At 39.7% G+C, this 27,542-nt stretch overlaps 1 protein-coding gene across 1 annotated transcript in view; it reads right to left on the bottom strand.

Annotated features, from left to right (window-relative positions):
* Positions 1-27,542, bottom strand: part of LOC139692881 (neurotrimin-like) — a 417,709-nt gene that overhangs the window by 300,423 nt on the left and 89,744 nt on the right. Inside the window, exon 3 of the mRNA XM_071591192.1 lies at positions 9,210-9,420. Coding sequence (XP_071447293.1) covers positions 9,210-9,420 — 211 coding nt within the window. The remainder of the gene's footprint in view (positions 1-9,209; positions 9,421-27,542) is intronic.

Raw genomic sequence — 27,542 nt, 5'->3', positions numbered from 1 at the left:
GAATGTAAGAATATGTATAAAGTCTTACATTCCACCTAAAATCCTCAAAGTGTGTAATGTATGTTGTTATAAATCGAGGTACGTAAATAGCATAGCTAAGTAAAAAAACGGGATAGTATATTTTTAAATGTTCGTTTTACTTTTTAAGCTTGCTCTTCAATAATAGCGAAGGAAATAAATGCTACAGGAATGGAAACATTAAAAGGTTATAAACGAAATTGATATTTCCTATATACTATTTCCTATATATCCCTGGAACTGAATGCAGCACGAAACCACAATAAAAACCTCAGCAAATGCCAAATTCAGATTTCGGAAGATTATTACTCGCCGAGCCATTTTTATTAATATTTGTACGGCTTGCATAAAAAGATCATTTTGACAGAGTTCCCTTCACAGAGCAGTGCCATTTCTCAATATATATGTCGTTTCAGAATTTTGATGGCTGACAACAAAAGCATTAAGTTTTCCGGGTAATCTTAGCAATCATTTCAGTGATCAGATTAAAAATGTAAACCGTTTCCCATTCGAAAAATACTTCAATAATCAAGGGAATCAAGATTTGACTTGGACTTGGAAAACATTGCAGGACCATCGGTCATTTTTGCGCCCGTTATCGATTACGCAAAACAAATTGAGAAATCAAACATTTATGTTAAAACACACGTAGTATACCTGCTTACCACCACAACCACTGCATGATTTGTTAGCTTCCATTTGTCTCGAATTTTTCTACCTCGTTCCCTCCAGAATATGTCGTTTATTAGGTTTTCTCGTACAAAAACTTTGTCGTTTTCTATTTGAAGTCTCCGCGAACCGCTTCAAATAGGTTTCTTCGCTGTCAGTGTTCTTTCGGCGGCTGGAGAAACGAGCAAATAAAAACGAAGGCCAAAGGGAGCGACGTGGCTAGAGGGGCGGGGGCCAAAGGAGATGGAGGGAGGGTGAGGGAGGGGGAAGGGGGACGGGGGGGGCGCGCGGGGAGGGCTATTCCAATCTTTGGATGTTGGCAACCAGCAAATTGAATACGTTACCGCAACAGCATAGGGTTAACGGACGGGAGTGGGACGGGCATTTTTATTTTCTTTTCCCTTCCGACGCACAAAAGTCAAAACTACGCAATTCTGCTTATTCCCACTGCTTACACGCTGCTACGCTCTTCCCCTTTTCCCTCCCTCTTTCTCTCTCCCTCCCTCTTTTCCCTTTCCCTATTTATACATATCTGTATTGATTGCTAGCTGCCGTGCCCCACCTCCTTGACCCCGCATTCGCCCCACCTACCCGCTCCACTCTTCCTGTTCCACTCGCACATCTCATATTTCCCTTCCTACTCGACATCATGCGATTCCCTTTCCCGGAATCTTCACCCCCCCTCCGGCCAAAAAGGGTGGTGGTGGGGGGGGAGGTGGAAGAGAGAGATAGAGAAAGAGGGTGGCATTCCCCGCACGTTTTCGCTCGGCAAGGCCCCATTCGCGCTCACCCCTTCCACCGCTACGTACGTACTTTCCATCCCGATTCCCTCCAACGCCATCTTCGATTGGACGAGTACTTCGCATTTCCGCTGAGCGTGTCTAAATTATTTCGAAGCGCCTGCCCCGCGATGACTTGAGTTGTTTTCCGCGAGTCGGTTTTGTGATAAGAAAGAAGCCATCTACAAACGAAGTCCATAAATGCATGCCTACACTGCGGTGACATTTAAGTCTCATGGCAAAAGACGCGAACAAAATGATAGCGGAGGCATATTCATAATATATTCTCCCCCTTCGTATTAAACTAATTCTCATTCAAAAACATCTTACCGCAAAGTGCCACTCGGCGATTTTCCAGATTAAAAATTATGCAGCACATGCTTGATAGTCAATTTCGGGTGTAAAGAGATGTTTTGTTCAGATACATACAGACGAGCAATGTTACTCGGTTATACGTACCTCCCACACTTTTTTATTTCTCAATGACAACTTTAGGGCAGTTTACACCACGGAAAAACCACTCTTATTAGAACTTTGGACAAAAAGGGCTTAGATGCTGCAGCCGAGGTTCTTCACAGGCAAGGACAGATTTTTGATTTAGTTTCAATTTTTCCTAAAGAGTCATTATGAAAATTATGAATTTACGAACTATCGTAAAATATGAGAAAGTAAAAAACAAATGGTGGACAGAACACCTTCCATTTTTCAAGAGAAGGTATGCGCCGCAAAATATATAGATTACTTACATTTCTATGTGCATATAAATTATATCTCTCTGTAGGAAAAAAAAATGATTCCATGAAAAATATTTTCAAACCATTTTTGATCTTAAATGTATTTCATTTTATTTATTTTTCACCCAACTCGATAAAACCCAGCGTCACTAAAATTTTATTCTTTGGATAGATAGAAAATCGTCTTAATTTTGGGGCGAGATTGAGACTATGGAGTCTCTGCTACCACATATAAAAATGTTACATCAACCCATTTGCGAAATTATTGCTTATAAAAGGTCTTCTACGTTAAAATGAAACATTTTAATATACTATATACTTTGCACTTTCAGTAATTTCCAAAACTTATATGTGGAAAGTTAAGAGCTCTATTAATATAGGCACTAAAACATTGTCATCACTTTGCGAGAAAATACTAATACTCGCATACTATTTCCTTACGAAATGTAAATCTTTTAAGCTAATGCATATTTACATTAGGCTATAATGTTATTCTATACAGCTAGAAATTCATACAAAAGTGATTAAAACTCTTGAGAGGGAAATATTGATAGTAGAACATTTGCCATTCTTAGGTTGTTAATTTCATTTTCGTTAATTCCTTAGGGTAAAATTAATAGCAATAATTTCCCTTCGAGCAATTTTATACGCATTTAGAATAGGTTTGGAAATTGTGAGAACTTTTTTATCACAAAGACCCTCTCCTGAGGGGTTTGACCGTGGGATATATATTTCGATTGGATCCGAATACTGTTAGAGTTCATTATTGTAGGGCGTTCAGGCATCCGTTTCACGAAGTCTCAATGCACAGATTACTCATCATTAGCGTGAAAACGAAGAAATCCGTTCCCTAACTTCAGGAGACATGCTTTTAAGAATTCCAGAAAAGTGCATTAGATATCGCCAAAAAAACGGAGGTTGGCGTTTGTTCTTGTTTCAATCACAATCAAACATAGAAAAGACTTATTCTCAATAGTGGTATATATTTATCAACAGAAAGTACATCCGAGGAGAAAGGTTTCGAATTTCGAAAATTTATTAACGACAACATATTTTTAAAATACATAAATTATTTTTTTTATATTCATGATTCAATTTTGGTAACCACAAATGCAGTGATATTGCCTTTTCATGCGACGAAAGCTTATTTTTAAGCAAATGAAATACCATATAATAGCTTGAAAAAAGGAAGAACGTTACCTTTTACGTTAATCAAGAGAATTTAACAGTTTCCAATTGATAACTCTTTTTAAATTGCTTCCCTTGCATCAAAGGGCTCTCCCAAAATTTTGAATACATATTGTACGAGTACATATTAGAAGTAGATGGAATTATGCCTTGTGATATAGTAAAGAGGTGGACTTTTTACACAAAAAGATTTGGTTCATTAGTTTCACTATGGAGAGTAAAATGATGTGTTCTGTAGTTTTAATTTAGCTATTGCTTTCAAATTACATTTCATAAAAATTTTAAATTGTGAAATTCTTAATGATCTAAGTAATGTCCAATCTTTAGCCAATTTTCAAAATGTTCCCGATTTTTGAACGAAATTTCAGCTTCAAAATATTAACAATAATATTCTGATTTACGGATATTAACTTTATATCTTCGCTATTTTCGGGCATATTTGCTGACTTTATCTTAGTTTCTTTCACTCCATTTGAGTATTAAACGCATCTGGCTGATTTTATATTCGTACCAGAGTTGAATAATCATTGAATTCACGAATAAATCTACGTATATGTGAACAAATGAGGTTTCAGCCAGAGAATAACTTTCTAAAAAGTCGTGGTACCATTCCGGTGAATCGCTCATATACTATTAATTCTCTAATTAAATTATACCTTTTTATAGTTCAGAAAAATTTGCTTATGGTGTTTTCTGCGGGACTTTCTCTGAAAAGTCACAAATGCTGTAGAATGATGAAGCTGGAATCACTCTTAAATGGACCAAAACCTCCTCGGAAAGAAGGCATGACAGAAATTTCTCCTTCCTCATAGCATTGCAACTGTAGGTAATTGAAACGAACCGAGTGAGTGACGGTGCTGTTTTGGTTGCAAATGTCAAGCACGCAATTCTTTTCCTATCAACCGCTTTGTCCCCGAAGCCCCTCAATATAGCCAGGATGGACTCATTTCCCTCCCGTTTTCTCTCATTAGCTGCGTGTAACTGCGGAAAAAAAGATACTGGCTTGCCGTAGGCTGCGTGGATTGGGAAGGATGAGGCGGGGGGAGGGGTCGTGGGAGTGGGTTGGCCGGGTGGAGGGGAGCAATATAACCAGAAGGGCTTCTGCCGGGAACCGCTCCGCCCTTAACAGTAATACGGCGATACGACTTTAGCCGCCGCGACTGACAACTTAATTACTTACGTCGAAATCCATTTCATTTCCAACGCTGCCCCACTTCCCTTCCAATCTCCTAGCGGAGGCCCACCCCCGCACCAGCGTCCCCATCGGACGAATGACACTCGTCCTCAAATTCGCCCGATCGGAAGAGTGAGGGGTGGTTGGGGGGGGGGGTTGAGAGGGGAGGGCGAGTTCCGTCAATTTCCCGTGCCGAATCCTGAATCGATCCGGCGGCTCTTTCCCCAACTCACTTGCGAGGGTTGCTTGTAATTTACTCGTAATGTGGACTTGTCCCACACGAGGAGGCACAGTGTTATTCAAAGGACCAAGGGTGAAGGGGAGGCAATCGCCGAAAATCGGAGGCCACTTTACCCAGAGATCACCCATATCTGTAGCTCATAGAGAGAAGAACGTGGCAAATTACGGTACGTTAAATTTCAAATGGCTGTAATTAATTACCGACGCCATTTACAGAACATGGTAGTTTTCCGTTTATGTACTATTGCATCTTAATATCAATCACTAATGCCGTACTTATGAATATATATATATTATGAATATTAGGTGAACAACAATCCATTTTAAAATCAGCTGTTTATGCATGCATCCAAGAAAATTTGGTCGAATACAATAAAAAATAGAGGAGAACTCGTAGATTGCTTCTCGAGAGGCTTTCCCGTTGCAGGTGAGACACTGCGCTGCGAATATATATAAGGGAAGCAATTACCCTTGTATCCAACGACGCATGAAAGGGCGAAATAGTCATACCCTTTTGGAAAGACTACGAATTATGCGAATCACATAGGCTTAAAAAGGCAAGTCCCAAAGCATTTCACGTCCAGAGTCTAAGCGACTGATCAAACAACATAAATAGATTCATTTTTACACTCATAGTAGAGTATCATAGTTGCAGCAAAGAATTGCACATATCTGCTTTTCCAGGACCGAAAGCTATTGACTTACCTAACTCTATGATACCAAACAAGTTAATTTACATAAGTATGTTGAATTTTGGAAATTAAATACTCTGTCAGCCCGGATTGAAAGTAAAAGCCACAGATAATTAATACAGTGGCTCGGCAACAAATTTTCTTCCCATATTTAATGCCTGTAAACTCTCTGGTTACTTGTTGAAAAAATAAATTTTATTGCGAAGATAAAAATCCCAGTTATCCACCTGAATATTGGTTTTCGCGGGGATGGGGGGAGAAGGAGAAGATTCTTTCCATGTGAGAGAATTCCGTTTCTCAAGAAGCCTTAGTTGCTATGAAATTAAACCGCAAGTATGGGGTTGCCCACACAGGTTTCGCCCAAGATTCGCAACCGGGATCATCAAGCCATCATCCAAACACGCCACACCGACAACTGGGCTACCATATTTACCTCATTTGTAGTATGCGCAAGCAATAAATGTGTTTTTGGAAATAATAATCATTACAAGATGATGTAACCATTAGTCTTAAAGCATAGGTGCGGATATCACAAAAGCCAGTTATGAAATTAGCCCCAGTGCCTGAAAATAATCCTATTTTCTAGAAAAGGATTTCATTCTATAAAGGTTGGTCTCTCGGTGTATCTGTCGCGGGAAATCCTCTCCCATAATGTAAGCGTCTCTATTGCTGCCCACGTTTCAATGACCGACTCGGTCATCTTCCCTAGCGCTCTGAATGAAGAAGCCCTGAAGATATGGCCGAGTCGGTTATCGAAAAGTCAGCAGCAATAGAGACACCAACTCGGTGAAAGACCAGAGAGGATTTTACTCTTTAGGGAATTAGTTTTCCCGGGACGTCTAAGCTCTGTCCATACATGCAAAATGATGGTTCTTAGTTTAATACTTGCCCTTCTCAACCTGAGTGTATCAGGCTCCAACAAGTACTGACGTTAATTTCATAATGGCTTCCAGCTGCTAATTTGGTTGGATTTACAATTATGTTCCCTTCTTAATTATTTGGGCTGTATAAAGGGTTGCAAACTTAGTGCTAAAATAAGCAGGCCTTTCATGGAAAAAAAGATAATGAAGAAGCTACTAAATTCTGTTGTATATAATCACAACTTTATGCACAATCCATTGAATGGGGACTTCCATGTTTCCCATAAAAATATATTCCAAAAACTACTCTTTAAAATGATAATTTGAAAATTCATATTTTGGCTTAGGTATCAATAATAAAAAACCGATCCGATAAAAGAATTAAATTATACATCGAGTCTGCAGTTTTTTCCACAATTGGAAGTTATAGAGTAATGTTGTTCACTACCACTGTCTTTCGAAAAGAGAATAATTTAGGTAATATGTGAGTCATTCGTCACAAATTTCTAGATGACCGACATTTTCTCCTCACTTGATATTGAATGGGAACAACCCAGTCAAGCTTTTACTGAGGGAAGCTCAAATAATTAAATGAAACTTAAAGTATACATATGTTTAAGTAATTAAATATAAATTCCACCCATGAGTAAACATAAAAAGTCGCCGGAAATTTCTAAAACAATAAATGCTGTAATTGCTTCAAAGAAACTGCGGGAGATGCCGCAACAGTAATTTTTAACGGAGTCATACGCCAATATGCACATCAATGCAATAATTTCAGAGTGCAAAAATCATTCGCTCTGACCCCGGTGAATCCTGGTCAAGGCGAATGATTTTTACACTCTGAAATCATTGCATTTAAATGCTGTAATATTGTCAAGGTCTAAATTTTACTTAGGATCACCAAGTTAACTAAGGGTATTTTAATTGTGACAATTATAAACTTTTAATATATGTTGGCGATGATTTCTAGGAGACTTGAAAAAAGGAAGAGAAGGGAAACCTTCGTTGCAGTTGTTATTTAAATAATCTCCGGGCCGGAAAAAAGACCGGTAAGCCCAGAATTGATGCTCCCAAACACGAATTGTCAGAAAGGGGGCTTATTGATTTTCCCGCGATTTCTTTCCATTACACTATGAAGCCAAACTTCGAGCCATTTCTCACAAGAATATGCCATCTCCAACTGACTACGAACTTGCATTGATGGAAGAAGTTTGGTAAAGTTTATAGCGAATTACACGGGTGTATCAATGGTGGAAACTTGTGACAGTTGACGTACCTACTACTCTTTCAGAAATAAAAGATATTCCGCTTCAATTCTCTCTGGAACATATTCATCTACTTTAATAGAGGGTATCATTCATAAAAATGAATCTAAAGAAATTACAAAATATGGGGTACATTACCAGATAAACAAATTTTGTAGAGTTTGGCGTGATTTGGTGGAATTTGAACATAATAATGAAAACATAGTGGCACTTTTCAACTAAGTATATCCAGTTTAACTATTTCTTATTATTTACCGAATAGGTTTATCTGGAATACACCAAAATATTTTATGAGCTTTATCAGAAAAAAAAGTTTCTAAAATATGGAATCACACTCTATTAAGTGCACTTTAAATTAGTCATAAATGCCAAAAATTCATTTGTGCATGGCCTTAATTTATTTTTAGCTAGAATTTATGTGCATTTCAGGTAACAATGTCCAGTTAGTATTCAGACATCGGATATATGGGTTCTCGATGGGTAATGAGAGGGAGACAATTTCACTCTTCTCATGATTAGATAAAATGCCTGTTTTTCAAATGATGGAAATGTAATTTTTTACTAATTCAGATAGTGAACAATAACGATGATATTGAAAAGGAATTGGTGACGCCTAGATAGTATGTATCTCATGTGGACGGAAGCAGTATTCAGACCATAGAAGTAGTAGCGGGTGTAAGGATGCTCTACTCATAATGCCGCCAGAGAAATAAAACGACACAAAAATTATGTAATAGCTGCAATAATATATTGAATTAATTAGTTTTGATTAATTTTGTTATTCTCCAAACAAGACGTATAACCTTTCACGATCCTAGAACGAGGGCAATATCACGTGATGACACGGAGGTACAGGATGTGGGATGTCTTAACTAGTGAAGTAGGCATTAAGGCTACATTCACATAACTTTAGGGAAATATTTTTGCCATACATAATATATCATTCGAAAATAAATTCAAATGAAAAGCGAGAGCATATTACGCATTATATATTACCTACATCGCCTCTGATTTAATTATTACCACACATCTGTTGTTAATAAATTTGCCATGACTTATTTAAGAGTAGAACAAACATTTCTATAGTGAAAGCTCTAGTATTTAAATTTTATTATCTTTCACCGGGTAATAAATAGGCAATCATTCAATAAAAAGTTAAAAATAAAAAAAAGTTAAAAAGCAATTTCCATCGCGAAAATGTATGTATTCACTGTCATTGGGTAGAAAGTACCGTCAGACTATGTTTATCCACTTATTGCCGTTTGCCGCAATCATTTCTGGTGGGAAAATCGTGCGAAATCCAGCAGACAAATTTCCCCTATTTTTCTTACTGAAAGGTACGGACTACGTGTTCATGGAACCATTGTCGCCACCCTCACATAACGGCGAAGAGACTGCAGAGTCCAGCGAACTCAGAGAAACGGAGAAAGAGAATAATTGGCAAACAGTGTGAACACTGAAAGTTAGCTTGCTTGGCGTTGGCCCAGTTAATTCCGGGAAGGCGGGCTCAGAAGTAAGCCTCACCCCGGAGCCCGAGCTGGGCGGAAGATTACGCGGCGCTGGGAGTGGGAAGGAGTGGCGACTTACCGACTACGTTCAGGTGGATGAAGTGGCTCATGTGAGGAGTGGTGCTGATCTGGCACTCGTAGATGCCGGAGTCCCTGTGCTGTGGGTACTTGATCTGCAGCGTCCAGTCTTCCGAGTGCGGATGGTGAATGGCGCGGAACCTCTGGTCACTCGTGTAAGTGTAACGGCCCACGGTCAAGAGGTGAATATCGCGATGCCGGACCCATGACACCTGAAAAGAGAAAAAATTGACCGTTATTCTTTGGCGGCATTAGACATAGAAATAAGATATGGAAAAATGTTGAAATTGATCTCTTTCGCTTCACCACCAAATCACTGTATATTTGCAAACATACATGCACACATAGGCACACGCGCGGGTACACACATACATATTCAATTATATAATTTTATCAGCATTAGCTGTCACGTGCTTACTATTTTACACAGATTGTGGAGAGAGAAGGATTTATGAATATAGAAATTATTTCAAGGTGCACTCAACTTTCTTTTGATCTTCACTCACTAGTTTTATGGACATTCGACATAAATTACTTTGAAAGTGACGTTGCTTGGCAGTTCTAAAACCGTTGCACATGTACATCTAAATGTACATCTAAAACTGATATGTAATTTTACAAAAAAAAACATATTAAACGTTTATTTTTTCGGCAGCTTGAATAATGCCTTAATTTGTGATAATATTGTGAATTCCTGAATGCATTCTTACTTCTTATGGGATTCCATTACGATCTCTCTTTGCTGCATGGCTTCTCATAATATAACATGGCATTAGGATTGCATTAATTAATGGTACATGAGCAATGGAAGGCATCGCTGCCAGATTTCCCATCAAAAGCCTACCATATAGTACTTCCGAGTCTCCTAACCATGGTAAGGTTTGGCTTGGCATCCCAATTTAGTGAAAACATAACTAATCGGACAGCAGGGGAACAGATTTTTTTAAAGGTTTGCAACGCTGGATAATCCAGAGGTCGCCGGTTTGATTTCAGCCTTTAAGAGTTTCCCTGGTGCATATGATTACCTTTGTAATTTCATGTTTATAATGCGATGTGAATTGGTAAAACTTGGGCGCCTTTACATTATAGAAAAATACAAAAATGAATCCACATCCTAAAATACTTTAGCAAATCTAAACTTCTCCGCAGATATTTCAACAATGGAAGCAGTCTCACCGCCACTATGTCGTGAGCAAGTTTCAAAACCTCGGCAGCACGAAAACATCGTTACCACTCGAGAGGAAATGCGCTGGGTCGACTATGGCAGAGAATGGAGCGAGGATATGCGACGATCACATTGCCGAGTTTCTAAGTGCTCCGTGAACTCCGAGAGGGTAGTGCCCTCACCAAGAAAACCATTACGCGACGGGGAACGTCGCCACGATTTATATCGTAAAATATTTCCTTAGTGGAGTAAACGAAAACTGTGAGGTAAAAGAATGAATGCCGAATCGAAGGATTCAAACACTCCTCAAGGCGGGGCAAGGTTTCCCTCGGCGGCCGCTTCTTCCTACGCCCTCCGCGTTCTTCTTTTTCTGGTACTCAAAAGTCTTCGGCAACGTAAAACACGCAGACCTAGCGGTGGGAATCACTGCTCTTTGGAAGTCACGGATTGCAAGGGAAGAGCACCGAAGTGCATCTCCCCATTGATGGCCACGTAAGTTTTCCATGATGGCTTAAGGTGTCCATTACTTCCTCAGAGACCAATCACGGTGATTCACGTAATGAAGGCGTTATAGACAGTCTTCGGAAACTATCACGCACTACCTGGATATCGCGTGGACTTTCGTTTATTTGCCTCACTTTTTTCCCTTTTCAGGTCTTCATACTTTCCACCTGCCGCCGGGATTCTCTTTACCCCGCACAACCAAAATTCTCATCCTTGCATAGTTTTATCATAGTTAAATATTTTCTCTCCCCTTTTTGCTGCTCTAATAGATTTTCTCTCTTAAAAACGCCTCATTTCCTCATTATTTAAATCTTCGTCTATAACTCCTAAATCTAATCTATTCCCAACTAAAACTCGACTTCTCTTTCTCTCTCCTCTCATACACTCACCCTATCACTTTAAATAACAGGTTTCAGGGCCACGCTCCACTTGTTTTATTTTCAAACATTAGTAATTTGACCTTTTTATTTCTTTTTTGCACCTGAATGATGTCTGTCGAGTCGACATTTACTGCCATTGCATTTAATTACGTCTTTTATTCTCAAAATACATGGTTGGACGGAGAGTGGCTCTTTTTGCCGACGTGAACAGAAAAGTCAATGGATAGAAATGGCAAATAACAATTTTATTTAAATGTAACGTGGAAACGATTAAGATTTTTATAATTTTCTCAGCCTTTACGAATGATTGCTACATTTGAAAGAAGAAAAAATTCTGGGGGAAACTGGAAAACTAGATAAGACGAAATCTGGGAGGAAACTGGGAGGAAGCTGAAAATCTACGATCCTAATCATTTTCAACTCCATTACATTTTTAGTTAACTTTGTCCTTTAAATGCTTTAAAATAACCATTGGTAACACGGCAGAAAAATATGCAACAGCCTCAGGAATGCCTTTGAATAATTAAACTATTAATATCTTCCTAGGGAATAAATGTTTTTACAAGTTTAAAAGTTACTTAGGTTCTCTCTCGTGTTCAGTAGCAAACATGAGGGAATGCCAAGATTACTGTTTATTGTATTAATATATAAACATAAATATTAAAAAATAATTAATTTAAAAAATACAACAACACTTATTAAATTTTTACAGCTTCTTTGAGATTAAATAACTTTTCAAGATTTTGCCAAAAAAAATAAAGTTGCGCTGTCTACCGAAACTCGTCTTAAGTCGTCCAGTGGTTATCCACACCCGGGATAACTTTTATTCAATATCTCCGATTTCAAGATTGCCCTCATATTTAACCTCCTTCCGTGATCCAGGGGTTTTTGATAGCGCCTTTTAGGCATTCAAGCACCTCTTGAGAGCGAACTTATTTCCAGCGAAATTTCTCGAATTTGCGTCGGGAACACACCGCGCAAAACTTATCGGTAGCGCATGCTGCAATTCTGCCCCCATGCCTCACGTTTGTTTATTTTCGTCCTTCATCTGCCCTATTTCTCAAATCTCTCGCATGACACGAGCCACATTTTTTTTTGGCCGAGAACTTTTTTTTTTCGAGATTTGTGACGTTTTCCTCATTTTGAAAGAGAGCCTCTCGGAATGAAAAAGCCGTCGACCGAAATTGTGTGATTTTTCCCGCTCAAAGTTCAACCTCATCCTCTCACTCCCACATAATGGAATAAGTTTTTAAGAAACTGTGAATGACAAAGTTCTACATGAAACTTCGCACCCAACTCTCACAGGCGTTTTAGAAAGAGAATATGATGGTATCTTACAAGGGTAAGAGAAGGATATCGGATATTTGATTCATTACTCAGGGATGCTCATTTTCTTCCTTGAATCGCGCCGCTGGTGTTTGATTTTATCGTCTATTTTCCAGTAAAAAAGACGTATTTAAGATATAGTATCATTTTCTACATCTCATTCGTATTATACTCATTTTTCCTTCACCATTGTTAATAATTTATAAACGGAAGGGCTCTCCGGATGGTAACTTCCTTTTTGGCTACCGGGATAACCTCAAAAATGATAAATTTTATTATTAAAAAAAATAGTTACGTTGAGTTAACTATTTCAAACTTCGTGTAACAGGTGATATCTAAAATTAGACACTTGCCATTTCGTTTTCCAAGCATTTTGATCACGTATTCATTATATTCACTTTTAACCCTTTCACCTAAAAATGCAATCCACCACAAATACAAGTATAATTAGGCACTGATCCGTGAGATGTCGTAGAACAACAAGTGCTGCTTCCTTGGCTGTGATATTGGAGGGCACTCTCACTGGTCAAGTACACCCAGATATGCTGTACGCATCCAACTCACCCGTGATGCATAACCTTTAAGGAAACGATGAATGTTTCTAGCATCAAAACTGCGTGCATCCGACCTCACTACGCAAAACCAGCGAGCTTATCCGGTCGAGAGTTTGTTAAAATACTGACTGGGACTAAGTGGGGAAGTGAGTGGTTCATTCTCCTCATATAAAACTGGCAGACTTTATTCATGGAGGAAACTGAAAGATCTCGGAGAAAACAGGCTTCATGGTGGTCCTTAGATGAGAAATCGCAAATGGAGCGATCCCACCATGAACTTTGGTCAACATTTCCCAAGTTACATCTGTGAACAAAAAGCCCTCATTTTGAGCATCTATTTGATGGCACAGGTATGTCGAAGATAACTCGCGATTCCAAAAATTCATTACCATCGTTTCAGGCCGCCGTTAGGTTTGCATTATTTTTATCCTCCTTAGCATTCCTTATAAGGTTATAAGGTAGGCTCCTAACGGGTACCCTTTTCATTATAGTACTAAATTAGCTAATAGGTGATAGGTTTCTATGCTCTGGGGCCTTCGCATGTTATTGGGTGGATTTATAATTTGGACCTTTGAAGTTTCAGTTTATGTTTGGGGACATTGGCCCAAGTAGTTTTTCTCTCCCCAACTCTGTGGAGAGAATACGGGAATTTGTTATTTATGGTTGAGTAGACCGATGAAGATAAAGGCAGAGAAGAACAAACGCGTTATCTTCATTTGACACTAAAATTATAAATTCAGTATTAAAAATCTAATACGAGTGTGCCTTCTCCGGCAGTCTGATCTAATTTATCTGCGAATTCTGCCCATTCTTGATATATGCAATCAAATCCTAATTTACATTACAAAATGTTCACATGCACTCTGACCCTACCTTTACAGGCATGATCACACATTTTTTTGGCACGTAGTCTGGCTTCTGATTTCAGAATAAAGTTGTGCCAACTCTTAACATAAAATGGATCATGACTCAAAATACGTAAATATTTCACGTAAAAATCAATGCAAATTATTCAAATTTACAAACGGTATAACAAATGGCAATCGCGTAGTGATAAAACAACGGTGTCTGAAGGATGCATTTATATTTGAAACAAATCCCTAAACATGCCAATCGTATAAGCTATAGCCAACTCCTTTCCATAGTTACTTGAAAACTTGAAAAATATCGAAATATCGTCAAGCGTTATAGATATTATATTAGAGAAGCGAAGTGCGCCGTCCATAAGAGGCTCCCGGAATGGTGTTGGAAATTTTTGGGATCAACATTTCTTCACACTGTACAGCTTCTTCGTGTGTAAGAAGCAAAAAGACGTTCCCTGCAAAGCGAGAAAAATCATCAATCCCAAAAATGCTCAACACAGTCATCCATACCTCTGCAACATTATATCGCCAAAAAAATTTGTGACCTAGAGAAACTTTGGCTCATGCGGATAATTTAGCAATCTCCTCTTTGGAATTAATAAGAGGAAAGCACCATTTGGTGACAAAACTAAGATACGTGTTCTGAAGCATCATTCTACATCCGTACGCCACATATTAAGAATTCTTATTATTACAACCTTGAAATAAAGTTTAAAGTTGGCTTTAACCTCGTGGACTGTGGCGCATCGCGCACGGTTACGAATATCTGTGACATTGTATGTACGGCATTTCGTCACAACATCTTGTGCCTTTGAAGTCCCCAAAATTTCAGAATTTAAGAGGTCACCTCGACAGCTTGACTGGCTAAAGCACTCGACCGGACATTGACGGATCCGGGTTCCAATCCTGGAAAAGGCAAATAATTTTTACACCCTGAAATTGTTGCATTGAAATGCATATTAGCGGATGACTCCCTTAAAAGTTACTGTTACGGCACCTCCCGCAGTTTCTTTGGAAATTTGTCATAGACACTCGGTGTTAATAACAAGGTTTTTTTAATTATTCACTCCCACTATATTATTTCCACTGGCACATTAGCGGAAGCCTATAAATCAACAAAACTATATATCGAAGTGAAGATTTCATTTATCACATCAAAAAACGTCCTTGGGTACATACGTTGGAAATATCTTGCGAGATCAACTTGCGTGTCTTTGCTATTCCCATATTCATAAGCATTCATGGCTAGATCCTCAATCCTTACTTTTCTTTTTCTATCATGGAGCTGAAGGATAAATGATTGAATCACTAGTTAAGTTTTTTAGAAGAGGTAACCGACATCTAAGATAATTTGCGCCATTAGGGATGGATGAGAAAGGAAGGGTGGAGAGAAACCCGACGTCAGCATTAGCCTACTCTTGTCGAAATGCACTAAGGGGTCCGCAGTTTAACGTCCCAACCGAAGGACGGCGTAATCACTCAAAGTGCTATTTACAAAGCACCTCAAGTAGGGATCGTGATACTACTGAAAAAAATCTGCCGCATCCGGAATTTGAACCCGGGTCCTCACAACTTAATCCCTATTCACGTACCATTTAATTCCCAACTCATATTCCGCATAACGAAGTCGAGGCTTTCTGCGTGTTATGCATCTGAAAATGCCTTCAAATGTCGTATTTAGAATTGGTAAACTGATGAGAGAAAAAGTCACGTTGGTATGCGAGAGAGCATGGAAATGGCATCGGACGTTCAGCGGCGTTTGAAGAGCCCAAGAGCAGGAGAGTCCCAGCAACGTTTAATGGGGTGTAACCGTTTACCAGGCAGTTTGAGAGGAAATAAACGATTTCATATTGAAAATGCATCGCCCCTATATGATATATACAGGTAAATCCTTGCGCTGCTGCCGTCGTTGTGGCTCCCGTTATATTTTTTTACTGAGTTATGTTGGCAAATTTTCAATAAAAATCCATGTCGGAAAATGAAAAAAATTCAATCATTAATAACTTTACAATAAATAGTGCCAGCAGTTAATTAGCATACTTTTCGTTTTGTAATCAAATCAAATTCACCGACACGGTGGCATAAGCCTTCTCACTACAAAATCAAAAAGTAGCAGTTATAGGAAGGCAACCGACAGCTTATTTGCGCAACTAGGGATGAACAGGAAAGGAAGGATCAAGGATGGAGAGAAACCGTACCCTGACGAAAGGCGCCAAGGGGTCCGCGGTTTAACATCCCATCCGACGGATGGCGTGCTAGAATATATATATATATATATATATATATATATATATATATATATATATATATATATATATATATATATATTCTAATCTCAGTTAGGAATTCAGTGTACGGTAGTGTTTGGTGTAAAAGTGCCAGGAAAATTTTCAGATAAGTATAATACCTTACAACGCTACAGTGCCACAAAATTCTTCAAAGTACATTGTTTGAGCGTTGACACACTTTTTCCACGACTCGAGGGATCCCCGATTGGCGGATTCCGGTAGGTTCTTATGGGTTCGCGTGCAAGCTTCTTTGACGGCACTTAGGGTCCCATGGTGATTTCCTTTAAGGGATGATTTTACTTGTGGGGAAAGGAAGCAGTCTGCTAGTGCCACGTCGGGACTGTAAGGGGGTTAGAGAATCGTCGTGATACCATTGCAGAAAGTCTTCACAAGTAGACACTCGACTCTGCTTTTGGTCGTCCGTCAAGACCTTCGGAACGAGTTTAGCGTAGATCATTTGCATCGCCAAATTTTCAGTGAAAATGGTGTGCACTGTCATTTCATCAATGCCCTTACAATCTGTGATCATGCGCACACTTAACCGACGGTGTTAATTCAGCATTTCATTCACACTTTGCACGTTATAGTCGGTTCTAGACGCTTACGGCCGCCCAGCGCGGGGCTCGTCCTCCACACTATCTGGGCGATCTTTGAGGAGCATGGACCGCTTAAAAACTACAGTCTGTGATATGCTTTCATCCTTGAACACTTGGCGAATCATACCAAACGCCTTCGTACCCGATACCCCCAGTCCAACACAATATTTGATGGCTGCTCACTCTTTCACGGCATTTTGCGTTCGCACCGAGTTACTCCACAGGGGTCCACTAAAATCATGATCCAGCCTGCAAGAATGTTCACGGATGATTGGCGCTTTGTTGCGATTTGAAGGTCGGACTCCCTACCACCAATCCGGCGCGGTGCGACCTACAGTTACGTCAGGAAAAAATTGTTCCCGATACTTTTTATGCCTACGTAGTATTTCACATGCCGGCTCAATTTATTTGAATATCCAACCTGCGTTCATATCTCTGTATCGGGGCTAATCTTCGTCATCCGGGCCGTGGCATCCTTCGAGGTAGTAGTCCCCATTTGATTGAACCAAACGCTCCCAGCGGTGTTTTCACATCTTAAAGCAGTCCACAAATGCAGATTTTGGAATGGCCATCAGCTCCCGAGTCGCATTACTCTATGTCGTCGAACCGCTTTACTTTGAGCGCCATTTTCAACTTTGGGAGCATCCAAAAGTCACGGGGAGCTATGTCGGGACTGTACGGAGGCTGGCGAAGATGTACAATCTTGTGCTTCGCCAAAAATTGCTGCACTTCTTCACGAGGATGCGCTGGCGCGTTATCCTCGTGAAGAAGCCAGTCACCGCTTGACCAGAGATGCGGTCGTGTTCTTCTCACAGCATCACGAAATCTTTTCAGAACTTCGTTGCATATTTTGTTGATCGTCTGTCCTATTTAAGCAAATTCGTAGTGCACATCACCCTCGCAGTCGAAAAAAATTAGTAAAAACCTAGGTCGGATACTTTTAGGACACACCTCGTATGTATTTGCATGCATGTAAGTTAAAAAAGTTTTTGCATGAATATGCACGCCTTTTTGGGTGTAGATTGGCATGATTTTGTGGTTTTGCATACGGTTTTATTTCCTTTTACGGGGGGCGACCTAACACCCTCAGCCACACGCCCTTGCGGCGGCTTGTGGGGTACTACGTAGATGTAGATATAATTCTTCACTTAAGACTTTTCTTCAAAAATACGCTGCATTATTGCGTGATCAATTAATTTTTCTTGTCTTATGTCTTTTTTACTTATTTTCTACATTTATTTCTATACGTTGAAATCTGGGTCTCTATTTCTAACTTCCCCTATTAGTGACAAAGAATTTCCTTTATTCTTCATGAAAGTTTTCAAAACATCCTTTCATTTTCGGAAATTAATGCTTACTGGGTAAAAATCCTTGAATTATTATTCCATGATTACATTCATCACTAGTATTCTCATATATTCTCAATGAAAACATTTGTCAAGCTTATTTAATTTCATTTGACCTTGCTCCCGGGTTATATGACAGCGAAAAAATGTCTCCCCTCTCAGTAAAACTTGAAGTCTTTCTCAAATGAAGCATGCATATGCACATTTTATTCGAATTGAATTGTGTAACATTATGCAATCAAAATATATGAGAACCCCTTCATTAGAGCGAAGGGCCATTATAAGCAGCAACAAAGAACCCATTAGGCCAGCGACCGTGGGTAATGACTTTTTCACTCCACCTGGCATGCTAATTCGTATACAAAAGTATCCCGAGGTGGATTTTTATTTTTAAATGCATTAGAATAATATTTTTATTCATTCAAGTTAATGTGAGAATCCATTAAAACATTTACTTAACAGGTTGGGACTTATGAACTAGATTAAGAGATTTTAGATAACTTTAAATATGAAGCAATGTGGAAATATTATTAAAAATATATTTATATACCCATAAACACCTCATTATAATGCTATAATGCCTATTTCGCTCCGTAACTGAAGTAATAATATGATGGGAAATAAAACTGAAACAGAATAGAATAAATAACATTATATACTGTAGCAATTTATTATATTTACTCTGCCAAAGCTGGGCTTTTCAACCCAACCCTGTTATGCCCTTACGAGTATCAGCCCTTGGGATCCTTTAAAGCATTACACTAACATTTTTCAAAATAATTTCTCAGAAACTTAAAAAGCTGCAATATGACTTCAGTAACGTGCCAATTTAAATAAGTCGAAAACTTATGGTAGGTGATTCTCTTCCTGAATTATAATTTTGGAATCAAACAGAAAAGAGAATTTGAAATGTGACTGAGAATTTGACTTTCCTCTTTCCGCCCGAATTTCTCTTACAATCAGTCACCTTCCTCGCCAGCGGAAGGACTAGAAACCCAGAAGAACTTCCCGTTGCCAAGAATTAACTGGTTTAACATAGATTCCCAGCATTATATCTCACTGGCGCGCATTACATTATCACTTATCCACGTAAATCCAAATGCGTTTCAAAGGATACAGATTCAAAGTCTCGCGAACGGTGACGGCCTCGATTGTGGTGTGGGCTCCACTCCGAGCGTTGTATGTATGTAACGTTACAGACGCAGAACTAGAAGCCTCCCGTGGTCTGCGGTGGGGGATGGAGAAGGGGATGAAAATTATGCTAGCGAGGAGGGAATTTATCGAATGAAAGAGAGTGCAGAGAGATGGGGTGGGACTGGCGCTCCACGTCGACTGGAGGTGAGAATAGGTAATTGAGATCCGGGGAGTACGAGCGAAAACGGAGAAAGCAGCGCCAGAGAATGGCAGCGGGGGAAGGCAGAAGCTACCGGTTTTTGGGATGGCACAAAAGAGGAAGGAGGAAGGAAGATAATTCGCAGAGAACATTAATTACGGTGAAAGGTTGGAGAATGATTCGTGGGGGCAGCATCATTGCTGCCTGACAAAGAATTTGAGTGTACCAAAGTCGTTATTCCACCCATCATGACAACTTTGCCAGGGAAATATAGTCTTTTGTTCAAATAGGGTTACAACATCAACGGAAAATAAAGTTACATCCCTTCAGCCACTGATTCTATTGTACATGATTCGTTACGCCTAGAAAAGGTACTTTTCACAGAATTAATTCCATGGACACTTTAGAAATACGTAATTTTGAATAAGTAGATTAATTTTCAGAGTCGCCTAGTATATCCGTACGTGAAACATTTTTTGTTCTGCAAAAATTGATTAATTTAAAAAAGCATTGCTGTAACGTTATTGTCCAAGTGACGAATTTCATTGAAAAAATGGTTCAAGTTGAAACATTGCAGTGCAGTTTTAACCCCAAAACATATGTGTACCAGAACTGAACGATTAAGCTTTTCACAATATTCCGAGCAATAAAATAGGTGCAAAAGAAAACACAAACAACCAAAACTTTTGTGCATTCGTTACTTATACTTGTGTGTAGCAGGTGGCGTCATAAATAATGGACACAAATCGTTCTGTGGCCTGTACCATAAACAAGGTCATAAAAAGTGTGCATTTAATCCACAAGGCTTCAAACTAGTTCAGAGATATGACAAATGTTTAGCTCTGTTTAACGATTTTGTGGAAAAATAGTTAAGATGGATAAATAATAAAATTTCTGTACCTGATACAGTGTTGTTTATAGCCTAACGGAGCTTACTTCCTGAACAGCCCTCGTAATACACACCAAAAACCACTGCTATCAACCCGAAGATAGGTTTTCATAAGTTATGGTAGAATTTATTTAATACTAAGCCCAAGGGCGTGCAACATTCACACATTTATGCAGGGAGGCAAGTTCCTTTCCCTGTGGCGCTCAGGTTTCCCAGGAAGACCTGGTATCCCAAAAAAACACATGGCGTGGAACTTTGAGGGTGCCATAGGATTGAACCCAGGTTCCCGGTTTAGACGGGCCCGGACCCGACAGTATTCCAAAGCTCACCTCTTGGACTACCACGCCAACCTTCATGGTAGCATATCATTACAACTTCGCATAATTTTAACCTTTTAATTTCATCAGATAAAATAAAAATGCTCTGTTTTATTACAAATTAAAATTTTATAAGCTCGACGTTGATTTACATAGTATCACAAGAGCGCATCGGTAATAATTCATGCATAAATTCAGAGTAAATCATCATGGAATTTTTCAATGAAGCATAATGGCATTGATTCAATAATTCTGCTCATTAAGTTCACCAGTGTTTATTACATAAAGGATTCCGACTGGTAGCAATTTTGCCATTTGTAACCATGGCGGTCTACGTGGTATAATGTAAGCAGGGTTGTAAGTCAAGAGTATCCCCGTTGCGATATTTGCATATTAACGAACTGTTTACGTGAATGATGTAGAAATCAACTCGGTCTTAAATGTACAACTTACATTTCTTGGGGGAATAGATTGGTTCGGTGTGCTGGCTTTCCATCATAGGGCCCAGGTTTGAATCCTGGTGGAGGATAATTGGAGTGTTCTGATCCCTTTTTGCGATACCGAGTGGAGATACATGTAGCCCTTCGAGTGAGTACGTCGTCCGTCAGATGGGACGTTAAACTATGTACCCGTAGGTGTCTTTTGCTAAAACTAGGCTAAGGTCGACATCGGTTCACTCACCTTGCCCGTTATCTGAATAGATCATCCTTACCGAATTTCCTATATATCCCCAATGGCGCAAATGACCACAGCTGTAGTTAACCTACCCAAGCAAATACTACTCAATTTAATTTGAAAGGGAATATTTTTGTTCTCCCAAAAGCAAAGACGTGAGGGTAGTAAGTGTCAGTCATCATCTTGGGGAGGCTCTTTCGAAAATTATTCCAGAAGTGGATGCCCTCACTTGCAGCAAGCCCAAAGACCTTCTCAAAGAATACCAGATTGGAGCGAAAGGGAGTACACGATACAATCCAAAAGACTTATAACAATCCAATCCTCACCGAGCGTCCACATCGCAATTATTTAAGTCTACATACAGGTTCTGGCTAAGAATTTGAAGCGAAATGTTTGATATACTTGGATAGAGTTGGGTTGTTTGATTAAAGCCGACAACCTCTAGGGCGAGAGTGAATTGGGACGGAATTGGGAGGCCGCGAGAGAGGATTCCGGCCGAAGGACTGGGACCCCTTCCGAGCCCGACGCGGCTGATAACGGGTGAGATATGGAAAAAGGGCTAGGGTGATGGGTCCGGGCGGAAGGGGGACAAAACGTAGGGACACAGTGTCAGGACGTTAGGAGTTCTCTGGTTTCGCTCGGAATGGCGCCGGCATCCATTATTAATTCAGCAGAAACTGCCGAGTACGCAGTCGGACGTCGTTATACGGCCGTGGAGACATTCGGCGTCGATCCGCGGGTACCGTGAGGCACTTAAATTGCGACCGAGTTGCGTGGGTTTAAGGGGAGCCAGTGTACACATCTGTGTATTTGCCCCACTGACTGAGGGAAACCGGTAAAAGACCGCTTTTCCCCGGCAAACTCGCCTTCCATCGGCTCAGGTCAGCGAATAGTCAGCTCAGGTCAGCGAATTACGGCGCGGACGGGATTAAAGCGCCTAGTAAGTACTACTAGGCGCTTTACTAAAGTAAAGCGCCTATTAAAGTACTACTGCTGTACAAATTATACCTGAGTACTACTGTTTCTTATGAGGAATACGGAGCTAATATGCGTCGAAATTATTAAGAAATAACGTCTGAGTGTTCTTTTATGTGTCCTTCTATTGTGTATTTTTGTTGTGTGTGAAAACATGATCAAAAATCTTGAGCCGGTAATGTAGTACCATAGAGACAAGTTAAACGCACCAACGTCCCTTCCCTCAGAAATTTTCCCAAAGCATAGTATTATGCATTCACTCATATTGAATTAGGTCGTAACGATGCAGGAAAGGAGAAGTAATTGAGTTTGACATTAAAACACTTGCCTGGGAGTCGGTTGCTTGTTAGAAAGATGAGTCCAGGTTCCGAATGTGATTGCTAAACCTATAGCGCGCTACCGGTCGAGGGAATGGCCCACAACAAATAAGACACCGAAACACTGTAATTTCCTCGAATACTCTTCGAGTAATATTTTCCAGCGAATACATTTGAAGCATCAAAATTAAGTGACAAGTGTACTGGTCCTCTTGAGCGAAGAACTGAGTTGAATTTCTCCTAGAAGAGACAGTTATTTTTTGGAATATTGGTCCGTTGATGAGTGACAAGTAAGTCGTATTAATTTAATTCTCAATTATATTTTCAAGTCATATTAAATGCGTGACCTTTTAGCCCGTAATTAGATCAGAGAGCCAATTGATGTCACTGCATTCATGTACATTCATAAACTTTGGGTAATTCGAAAAATGTGTGTTTCTCTGTTTATTTAGTCGCCAGCACTATCTCGCTTTTTTCTATGTATATATATGTGTATGTATGTATGTGTATATATATATATATATATATATATATATATATATATATATATATATATATATATATATATATATATATATTACCTTGATCAAAAAGTTCCCGGAATAACCACCGTGTGGCGCTCCCATCGTTCCGATTTGAGTTCTGTTTTTTTTGTTAAATTGGTACATCTGTTGTTGATATTCCCTTTAAATCTTAGTGTCATAACTTGACATTTGCAAAAGTTACGTAGCCAAGAGTACATCTATCTCTGTGTGTGTTGGCGATTTTTTACAATTGCAGAAATGGATTTAAATTTGCAACAACGAACTTGTATTAAATTTTGCGTAAAAAACGGATTTAGTGGCGCACGGACGTTGGAAATGTTGGAAAAGTGTTTCGGCAACGATTCTCTAAAAAAACGGTCGTTTACCAGTGGCACGAGCGGTTCAGAAGTGGTCGTGAGTCAATCGAAGATGATGAACGCAGTGGCAGACCATCGACATCGAAAGTCGGTGAAAAAATTGATAAAGTAAAAGAAATGTTGGTCAATAACCGCAAATTAACCATCAGAGAAATAGCGGAGGACTTGAACATTGCCTATGGATCCGCCCAAGACATTGTGGTTAATGATTTGGGTTTCCGTCGTGTAGCAGCAAAGTTGGTGCCAAAAGACCTCAATTTCATGCAAAAAAGAGACCGTGTTGACGTCGCAAAAGACATGATTTGCGAGGCTGAATCCGATCCCACATTCATCAAAAGGATCATTACTGGAGACGAGACGTGGGTTTATGAGTACGACACGCAATCCAGACATCAGGCAAGTGAATGGCGTTCACCAAATGAGCCGAGACCAAAAAAACCACGTCGTTTTCAGTCAAAAAAGAAGGCAATGCTGACGGTTTTCATGGATTACAACGGTGTAGTGCATCATGAATTTTTGCCAGAAGGCCAGACAGTAAACAAAGAGTATTATTTGGGCGTTATGAGACGTTTGCGTGAAGCAATTCGCCGAAAGAGACCAGAAATGTGGGCAGAAAACTCGTGGATTTTGCACCGTGATAACGCACCGTCGCACAGTGCTATCATTATTCGTAATTTTTTGACGAAAAATGCAACAAATACCATCCAACAGCCACCGAATTCACCTGATTTGGCTCCCTGTGACTTCTTTCTGTTCAATCGAGTTAAAAAACCATTACGGGGAACGCGTTTTAGCAGCTGAGAGGAAGTAATGGAAAAATCGCAGGAAGCACTGATGGACATACCGAAAACCGAATATAAAAAATGTTTCGAGGATTGGATCAAGCGCTGGCATAAGTGTGTTGCAGTCGATGGGGATTACTTTGAAGGGGACAATATAGATTTAGATGAATAAACTTGTATTTTTAATTTTCTGAATAAATTCCGGGAAATTTTTGATGAAGGTAGTATATAAAATATCTTCGAAATGGAACGCTCTTCGGCGACGCACAAATATGTAAAAACACAGATTTAGATTTTTAGAATATACTATAGAAACACAAAGAAAGGACACTTACAATTTGTTATTTGACGTTTCGACAGCACGGCTGTCGTCTTCAGAATCTTTCTTTGTGTTTCTATATTCTAAAAATCTAAATCTGTGTTTTTACACACACACACATATATATATATATATATATATATATATATATATATATATATATATATATATATATATATATATATATATATATATATATATATATATATTCTGATATTTCCTTGAAATACCCCATTTCCTTGCATTCCTCTTGGCCCCCCCACTACCAGTTCCCCATACACTAGACTCCCATTTTCACTCCCGAATCACGTAACCCATTTCGCCTTAACTCACCAAATCTTCTTAGCATACAATGGCGTCTCTCGTTCATTCCGCCCCCATAAAGTCTCCATATCGGAACTTATCCTGTCACTGGAATTCGCTCTTCCTATTCTTTTACGCATCTCCCCACTCCAGATCCAAAAGGAAATCTCCATGGCAGTACTCCAAACTGCGTGTTCCACTCTGCCCGTATTCAATTTACATAGGCGGTAGAGAAAATGCCGGGTAATGTCATCACAACACATGTCTTTAATCCCTCGCTCTATAGCAAGTGAACGGCTTCGGAATACTTGGCAAATACCATTAACCTTAAAAATAAACCTAACATTTGATACAAGCAAAAAGGTTTGGAAACATTTTTTTCAAGAAATTTTCTATGGTATTCAATCATGAAAAAGGTTCGGACTCCATTTTCATGAAAGCATTTTTATAAGCTGTATAATTGACTGTAAAATGAAGTGGCAATGTTTTCATGTAAAATGTTTAGAGAAAGACTTTAGCGGTCCCTGTCAAATCTTGCTATGAATCCCTAAAGGAATGCGTGGCCATGATTAAACTTAGGCACACGTAACATTGAGAGAATTTTTATCAATCGCAACACAACAGGCCACCAGCAAACGCGTTCTAACATATCTACTTTTCAACGAATTCCATTTACCGTAAACCTCGATAAATGAATCAGAGTACCAAAGTAATGGTTATTCCGCCACTAGCTTCCGATTAAGTGACCGGTCTGGTGCCACGCAGATATTTCCAGAAACCAGTCTACATATGCAACAATTCTATTTATAGGTTGGCACTTCGTTAGAGCCACGAAGGATTTTGAAGCTTGGACAACTAGCGCCCAAGTCCATTTCAGCAACGGAGAGAAAAACAACATTGCCCGGAGTTTCATGAGCCACACCTTTAATTAGAGAAAATTGAACACGTGAAAGACATCTCAAATTAAAATCAAAAACCTGGCATTCCTAATGCACAAGTCCCGAGGGGAGCATGACTCGAGGGAGGAAAAAGGAAGGCACGTCACACACGACGGGGCACAAAAACGAAAACGGACACGCGGGGTAAAGAAAAAATGAAGAAAACCGGGCACAGGACCGCATGTGCTGGCGAATAAATAAAAGGGTAACAGTGGGGAAGGAGCGTGAAGATAGGAGAAAAAGAATGGGAGAAGTGGGTGGTCGAAAGGATGCGGGGAGCACACACTCTCGAGAAAGCGGGACGACAAGAGCTTCCTTGGCGCCCGAGAACGAGGAAGGAAGCTGGTGGCCGCGTCCGCCGATACGGAGTGAAGGAAAAGTCGAAGGGGAGGTGTAAATTAACCCTCCCAAGAAGGTACGAAATGAAAAAAAAAGTTATGCATGGAAAAACTCGAGAGAAGAAAAATTCCTCGCGACCACTTCACACGCGAGCCGAGGAAACAGACGGGGTCGTGAGAGGAAGGGAGGGGGACGGGGGTGCGGGAGGGCTGGGAAGTGGGGTAGTACGGTAGCTCTCGGGAGCCGAGAGACTGTACTCATGGTCCGAGGGTAGCAAAGCGGCCAAGAAGCAAAATAAAAACGAAAAGAAATTACGGCGAGTTTTACGAGACGGCGGAGCCAGAGAAGAGATATGCGAGAGTGTCGAGGGGGATAGGGAGGTGGGAGTGAGAGTCGTGCATGGAGCAAGGGTGCAGGGGGGAAACGTGAATGACACTTGCCAAACTCTCCTTCTCATCACCAAAGGTCTCGAGAGAATCATGCTGGGACGCTCCGACTCCACTGCTGCTCGGACGAAATTGGAGGCCGTGGTGACGATGCGGTGAACATGCAACCCTCATGCATTATTCCTACTTCGTACCAAAAGAAACTGTTTCACATGCGACAACAAAACAAGTTACCAGTAGACCGTTCAGCTGAGTACATTTAGGCTCTGTCAACTGATACAACGTAGGACCTTTCACCCGCATCGTGGCCATTAACGGTAAGCCACTGAGCTTGGTGTCGTAACGGATTTGTCGAATAGCAAAATGAATCGGAATCAGAATTAACAGCGTGAAAGTCGTTTACAAACTTTCAATTTCATGTTTTACCATAAATATCCATTGATTTATCCACAAATTCCTTCTAGAACTACATAATTACACCAACCATGGCCACAGAGGCCCTTTCCGTGGGTTGAAGACTTCATATTCTAGTCCCGAGAAGGTTGTCGATAAAAAATACAGGGTTTTCAAAATAATATTTACTTAGATTAACCTTTAAACTTAAATGAGAATATCTCTAGAATAGCATCGACTAATTCCAATTCTAAAATACAAAAAAGTATTTTCAAGTTTTTTAATTTAAAATCAAGGGAATGAAAAGCCTGAAAACCACACTTACCTAATCGTTCCAACTAAACCTATTTAATATGTAAATAATTAATTTTAAGGCATAAAGGAGTTAATGACCTCTCATGGATTAGGACCTTTGACTTTGTGAAAAGACTTGTGTTTGCCTCCA

This window comes from Hetaerina americana, unplaced genomic scaffold (assembly GCF_022747635.1).
Source record: "Hetaerina americana unplaced genomic scaffold, ioHetAmer1.1.p SCAF_43, whole genome shotgun sequence".
In the NCBI taxonomy this organism is placed as follows: domain Eukaryota; kingdom Metazoa; phylum Arthropoda; class Insecta; order Odonata; family Calopterygidae; genus Hetaerina; species Hetaerina americana.
Note: the sequence above shows the minus strand (reverse complement) of the source record. Positions and strands in the feature narration are given on the sequence as shown.